The sequence below is a fragment of the Dendrobates tinctorius genome, unplaced genomic scaffold, assembly GCF_039654945.1.
Source record: "Dendrobates tinctorius isolate UK_male_01 unplaced genomic scaffold, ASM3965494v1 ptg000089l, whole genome shotgun sequence".
NCBI classification, from domain to species: domain Eukaryota; kingdom Metazoa; phylum Chordata; class Amphibia; order Anura; family Dendrobatidae; genus Dendrobates; species Dendrobates tinctorius.
Genome location: NW_027361757.1, coordinates 13,517,803 through 13,524,643, shown reverse-complemented (window position 1 = coordinate 13,524,643; position 6,841 = coordinate 13,517,803). Strand labels below are relative to the sequence as shown.

Below are 6,841 nucleotides of genomic sequence, written 5' to 3'. Positions count from 1 at the left end.
AACTTAAATTAACATCTGCTGGGTTAATGCTGCAGATCATAAGATTATACAGCACATGAGCTCAAATTAGCTGTCAAAATGAAGACAAGGTTGAGGCCTGTGCTCATGATAGGGTAACATGAACTACTTTTATGGAAGGTGTTTTTTGGTGACTGGGGCACTCTTTAGTAAACGTCCATGGGATGAGAGTCAGTTCAGTAAATACTATTATAAAGCACTGCAGGGACTGACTATGCTGCATATTGGGAGGAATCTTGGTCCTGGAGCAGAAATGGAGAGTCTTCCATATCTTCCATATGAATTTGCTGACAGTACAGGCAGTACCTGACCCCTGGCTGCAATTGAGCCCAGGGACCTAGGTCCAATGACTGTCGTACCAGCACTTGTCAGCCCTGGTGCTACAGTGAAGCTGTGGATAGCAGAGGCAGGTGAGGGTGCCCCTACAAAGGGGTCTGGACCTGAAAATAATTCCTGTGTGGGTCGCAATGGCCGCATGTCTCCCAGAGGCTGTTACTCCAGACCATGGCTTGCAAACCTGTGAAGAACGCACTGGAGAAAATCTAGCCAAAAAGGTCCCCCATTGCGATGAGTTTGTAAGCTGGCGGCGGTTGGTTCGGGAAGAAGCTGAGCTCTCCTAGTAAGTCAACTCTTATTGCTGCAGGAAACTTTCATTTTTTAATAGATAATATGCTGGTTTAGGTATTCTCTTCTTTCACTCTTGTGGTTTGATTTAATTGTCTTTATGAACTTTTTATTAAATTCTTCGACTTACATTATGTGATTTAACATTTATTTTATTTTTATTTCTTTTCTTACTACTGTATGTCAAAGCACACATATGTAGAGCTATAACATGTTGTACTTTTCTATGAGTTAATCATTCGGTGAGAAATAATTTATTGTATTGCTTTACTGAATGTGAAGGCTACAATTCAATACATTTGTTTGAAACTAAACAAAATCTGAAAAAAAAAATGTGACGAAATGGAATGCTATGTTGTAATGTTTAGAAGTCAACATTACGTTTTGTTAACTTGGTCCTCCACCACGTATAAAATCAGGCTCAAAGTGTAAAACGGTCAGAGGCTGCAAAACTATTCCAGGATGGTGAGTAGTGTTTATTCTTGTTGGTTGAATTAATTGTTAATTTTATCTGTTAGACAATGGAAGTGATTTTTCTAGCCTATTAAAAAAATGGATTTTAGTAGCTTTTTGTTTTATTGTTTATATAATAAATTTAATTAATCAAAATAATTAGTTTAAAGAATAGTCTGTAAGCATATTGTAGGGTTTATAATTGGTTTAATAATGGTAGTGATTGAAAAGATACGAGGGAAGCGAATTAAATTAAAAAGATACTAAAATGTTATAAGAGCCATTGAGCATAAGCAAGGATTTCCAACGTAACTTTTTATTTTTCCAAAAAATCATATAGACAGACAATATTTTTTAGGGACACTTTGGAAAACCATAATAAATTATTATCATTATAAGTAGAAATGAGTGAACCCGAACTATAAAGTTCGGGGTTCAAACAGGACACCTAGTGTCCGATGCTGAACTCCAAACACAGACTTCAGGGAGAAAGGGCGAGAAAGATAGAGATAGAGAAAGAGAGAGAGAGACTTTGGCAGCCCCTTAGCCCTTACAACGACCATTTTACAGCACCAAAGTTCAGGTCACAATTGACTTCTATAAGGTTTGGGTTCAAGTTCGGGCCGAGTACTGGTACCCAAACCGAACTTTGGACTAAAGTTCCCGAAAACCTGAAATTCCATTAGTCCGCTCCTCCCTAATGCTAATTTCTCTTCAAAACAACCTTGTAGGGGTTACTATGCAAGTCAGCCTAGAAAGGTTCTCTCTTCTCTACTCAGCATTCCAAGCAATACTAAAGCTGCAGCAGAAAAAACTGTGATTCTCTCATAACTGCTGTACCCAGTAAACTAAGTGATTAATAGATGGAATCAGGATCTCTTTCCCTACGTCATGCTGCTGTCAGGTTACACAGCAAAAACCTGCTGGCAGACTCTCTTTAAAGAATTCATCCCCATGTTCTGTGCTATGTATGGGGGCATCATAGCATTATAGCAGCTTATCATCTCGCACCAGCTCAGAGTAAATTGCAAGTCAAGAAATAGACCCTGCAAGTGGTGCAGGGTGGGAGTGGTAAAAATGCAGGATACAACTTGTATAATAGCCAAAGATGATGTTTTACTTTTCATTAATATTCGCTAATTTTAACAGTTTCATACTTTTTTACCCATTTTAGAAATTCCTTCTAGCAATTGCCTTTGGTACTGGAATCCTTGTGGTTGTATGCAATGCTGCTTGTTTCAAGAGGGAAAGTAAAATAAAGCCGGGTAGAGAACCTGAAGGTAAGTGTGATTAATTACCATGAATTAGCAGTTGAATGTTATTATTAGTTATACACGAGTTTGTACTTGCATTTGTTGGTTAATAGTTTTGATGCTTTGGTAGTAATTACATTGAAATTTAATAATCACTGGTTTACTGATGAGGACTATTTAGATAAAAGAAATTCTATGGAATACAAATATCTTTATAACTAAAACAAAGTAATTGTTTTTCTATTTGATGAGACAACTTCCTTTTAGTTTTAGAAGCACAAGAATCTTTTGTGCCACAATTGTTGTAGAGTCTACTTTCATTTTGAACTACATACATAGAATTGTAGATTATATGCAGCAAAATTAAAGTTAAGATCTTCCAGATGAGCTCCTGTACAAAAGATCAAGGACGTGAAAAAAGCAAGAGGATGCGTAAAATATGGTAAATTTTATTAACAAATCCCAAAAGACATTTGAAAAACAACTAAAAAAGGTGCATTGAGGCACCATAATACATAAGAATGTGGTTAAGTTAAGCCAACAATCTTATCTCTTACTCAGCTATAATCAAATATTTCTATGAATTATTTATATCAAGTTGCGGTCAGATCAAAATCAGAATATGAAATTACCATAAAAAAATATAAATTTTCATGAAATATTAAAAAGCTTTGTAATTACACAGATAGAAATGTGACATAGCATATTTAATGCCAATATAAGTAAAATAAGAATTATTAGCAAAGAGTGGAGAAAACAGGTTGTAACAAGCAATGGCCAATAGTTTGTTATAAAGAATAAATAATACAAATAGCATTTATGCGGTTCATGCATTGAGAGATTATGTCCTTACATGAGCCAGTGTCATTGTCTGGATGTATTTTGCTGGAAATTAGGCTGGTTTCACACTTGCGCTTTTTGCGCTGTTTTTAGCGCAAAAAAACGCATGCGTTTTCCCCCCTATCTTTTACATGGGTGCACATAGGTGCGCATACACATGCGTTTGTACGCGTTTGTATGCGCATGCGTTTTTTTGTAGTGTGCGCTCGGGCGCACAAAATGCATCCTGTTGCATTTTTTGTGTGTCCGACTTGCCCCAAAAAACCGCATGCACACGCAATGCGTTTTTTTACAGCAAAACACCCATTATAGTCTATGGGTGCGCATATGTGCGCATTGTAATGCGCACGTATGCGCAAAAAAGCATGAGTTTTTTAAAAACGCACCAAAACCCGCAATAAACCGCACACAAACGCATGATGCATTTTTTTCATGCGTTTGTGTGCGCAAAAAACGCACAGCAAAAAAACGCAAGTGTGAAAGTAGCCTTAGAACGCAATGCGCTCCTGTCCCACAAATGAAGAAAACAATGCCAGCCCCATGTCTCCTGTGATGTACATACCCCAGCTCTACTTTCTCCTGTGATGTATGTACTCCAGCAGTAATGTGTCCTGTGATGTACATGCTACAGACCTACTGTCTCCTGTGATGCACCTGCTGCAGCCCCAACATCTCCTGTGAGCTGTATTTGCTGCAGCTCCAGCATCTACTGTGGGATGTATATGTCCCTGTGTCTCCTATGTGATGTGTATGCTCTAGCCCCTTTGCCCCTATGTGATATATATGCTCCAGCCTCAGTGTCTTTTATGTGATATAAATGCTCCAGCATCTCCAAAGTGATGTATTTTCTCCAGCCCTAGAATCTTCTATGTAATGTGCATGCTCCAGCCCCAGTTTCTCCTATATGATGTGTGCACTCCAGCCCAATTGTTTCCTATGTAATGTATATATTGCAGACATCCCACTGCTAGTCTTCTATAAATATGAAGTGAGCAGTGATGAATTTCCCACATGTAATTCACATCTGTGTTCAGAACAACTTACTGCAGCGAGTTTGTGATGGTCACGTGTGACTGGACACATCGCCTCCAGCAGGGCGAATCTCTATGACACAAGTGACCCTGGATGCACCGCCTCCAGCAGGGCGAATTTAAACAAAGTAACGTGCAGCCGGATACACCGCCTCCAGCAGGGCGAATTTACAGAATTAAGTGAAACACCAGGAAACCGATACAATGGAGGACCCTTCGATAGGGAACGCGGACGTGGAGACCTCCTGCACTCCCCTGAGTCAGTGTCTCTACACTCTTGACAGTCCCTATGCAGGTTCCGCACCTGGCAACGAGCAGGATACCTAAAAACCCTAGCTCGTCCTGCACCTACCCCTTTCTAGTGAAAAGGAAGGTGCAGAAACTAATCCCACCACTGCACTGAAACAAACAAAAGGAAAGGTACAAACAGGGATAACACCACTTAGCTTTGCTCTGTTGCTATTGCTCCCAGCAACAGAGTCCAGCACCAGAATGCAGTTTTCCTCCTGAATAGCTGCTAGTTCTCCAAGCTTCACCAGAGTTTACACCAGAGCTCCCCTGAGCTGCAAGGAACTCCTATCTGTAGTTCCTTCCTTCACCAGTCTTGGTTGGAAATGAGCAATATCACCAACAGTGATTGCAACACCTGACACTCTTTTATAGGTCAGAGCCAGAGCAATCCCACCTGCTTTATAATCACGTGCACTAAAGTAACCAGAGTGCAATGACCCTAACGGCCACCGGGGGCAAAACTAGAACTGACACCACAACAGTGCAATGACCCTAATGGCCACCAGGGGCAAAACTAACTTTAAGCACACAGCTTAAGGAAAAAAAAGGTTACTTGTGCAAATTCTGTCATAATCCAACCTGGATCATGACAGAGTTCTTTCCAAAACTAATCCCAATGAGTTGACTGTGCTCCAGACCAATGCAAAAACAGTTATGAGTAACAACATGATCAGTATCACCTAACATCACACATCTCCCCAAAGAGAAGCAGTTCTGGACATCACATTAGGGGTGAGTTATTTGACTATTTGACCAAATATAGCAGGATCCTTTTCGAGTTGATAATTTTGTGATGGCATAAATATCCAAATGGCTCTTGGAAGAAAAAAGGTTGACCATCCCTGACCTAACCAATCATGCACCTTGGGTCTGCCACTTAGAGTGTTTTTCTGTTTTCAGAAGTACACAGGTCTTCAGCCTTCTGGCTTCCTCAGTGCCAGGGTCAGTCTGCACCTATCATAACTGCTGCACCCAGTAAACATTGCTGGATAACAAAACCCTGATGACAAATTCCTTTAAATATGTAAAAAATGCAGTTGAAAGGAAATTACTTTGGTTTAATCTTTTTCAATCATTTTATTGCCAGGTTGTTACTTCAGAAAAAAAATGTATCCTCTCAAAAGTCAATGGCGGACTAAAGATTGTTTGGACTGTTCATGCGGTTCTTATGGGAGTTACGAATGCTGCACAGCGTAAGATAACCCCTTCACTAATCACTCATAATTAATTGTATGTCAGCATTAAAGAGAATCTGTCACCTCATTTTTGCCCTATGAGATGCGGCCACCGCCATCAGGGGCTTATCTACAGCATTCTGTAATGCTGTAGATAAGCCCCCGATGTAACCTGAAAGATAAGAAAAACAAGTTAGATTATAGTCATCTGGGGGGCAGCCTGGTCCGATGAGTGTTGCGGTCCAGTCCTGCACCTCCCATCTTCTAGCGATGACGTCCTCCTTCCTACTTCTGCTTGAACCAACATTTTCTTCATCGAAATACATATCCTAATTGTACCTCAGCTTTATCACCATGATGATTTATGGTATACATATAAAATAACTTAGACACTATTCACATGTAAGAATTTGGTCAGTATTATTGCAACAGTATTATTATGCCAAAACAGGAGTGGAAAACATAACTTAGTTTACAATTGCTAATGAAATACTTGTCAAAAATACTGAAGTGTGAACAAGGGCTAAAGTGTTGTTTCCCAGCTTATACACAGTACTGCATAGATGTGGCTTGCATTGTACAGCGGTTATTTTTTACAATTGCAATACATAATGTGTTTTTATTGCTCCTCTGTTCCATATAGTTACGGCAGACCAGTAAATTATGATGAGGAGCGATGCAAATTTGTGTTTGACGAAAAGGATTGTAAATACAAACTGATTCCAAATGAAGATCCAACCAAACAGTGTTTGTCATACGGAATGGTGGGATGAGTCTATTGTCTGCAACGTCCACATCAATACTCATCTTTATAAAAGATAGTTAATAATGTATAGGTACCCAAATAAAAAATGTGCTTTTTTCATCATCTCACCACTTTTGGAATTTTTTCCTGTTTTCCAGAACGTTACATGGTAAAATGAATGCGGTCATTCAAAACTACAAATCACCCCGCAAAAAAAACAAAAAAAAACCAAGCTGTTATATAGCTACTAGATGGTGGCCCGATTCTAACGCATCGGGTATTCTAGAATATGTATGTAGTTTATTTCTGAAGATTCCGCGCCAATATCGCTAATTGCGGCAAATCCGTGCGGTAGGAGATGACCCGCAGCAACCATAGGGAGATCAGCAGGTAGCGCCGCAGATCTCCCGA

The 6,841-nt window shown here is 39.6% G+C and overlaps 1 protein-coding gene across 1 annotated transcript; it reads left to right on the top strand.

Annotated features, from left to right (window-relative positions):
- The first annotated feature begins 1,006 nt into the window (after positions 1-1,006).
- On the top strand, positions 1,007-6,558 carry LOC141098294 (beta-microseminoprotein-like). Its single transcript, XM_073585949.1, has 4 exons — positions 1,007-1,107; positions 2,270-2,375; positions 5,598-5,703; positions 6,329-6,558. Exons 1-4 carry the CDS (start codon positions 1,105-1,107, stop codon positions 6,456-6,458), a joined length of 345 nt encoding a protein of 114 aa, XP_073442050.1. The 5' UTR covers positions 1,007-1,104; the 3' UTR covers positions 6,459-6,558.
- The last annotated feature ends 283 nt before the right edge of the window (positions 6,559-6,841 follow it).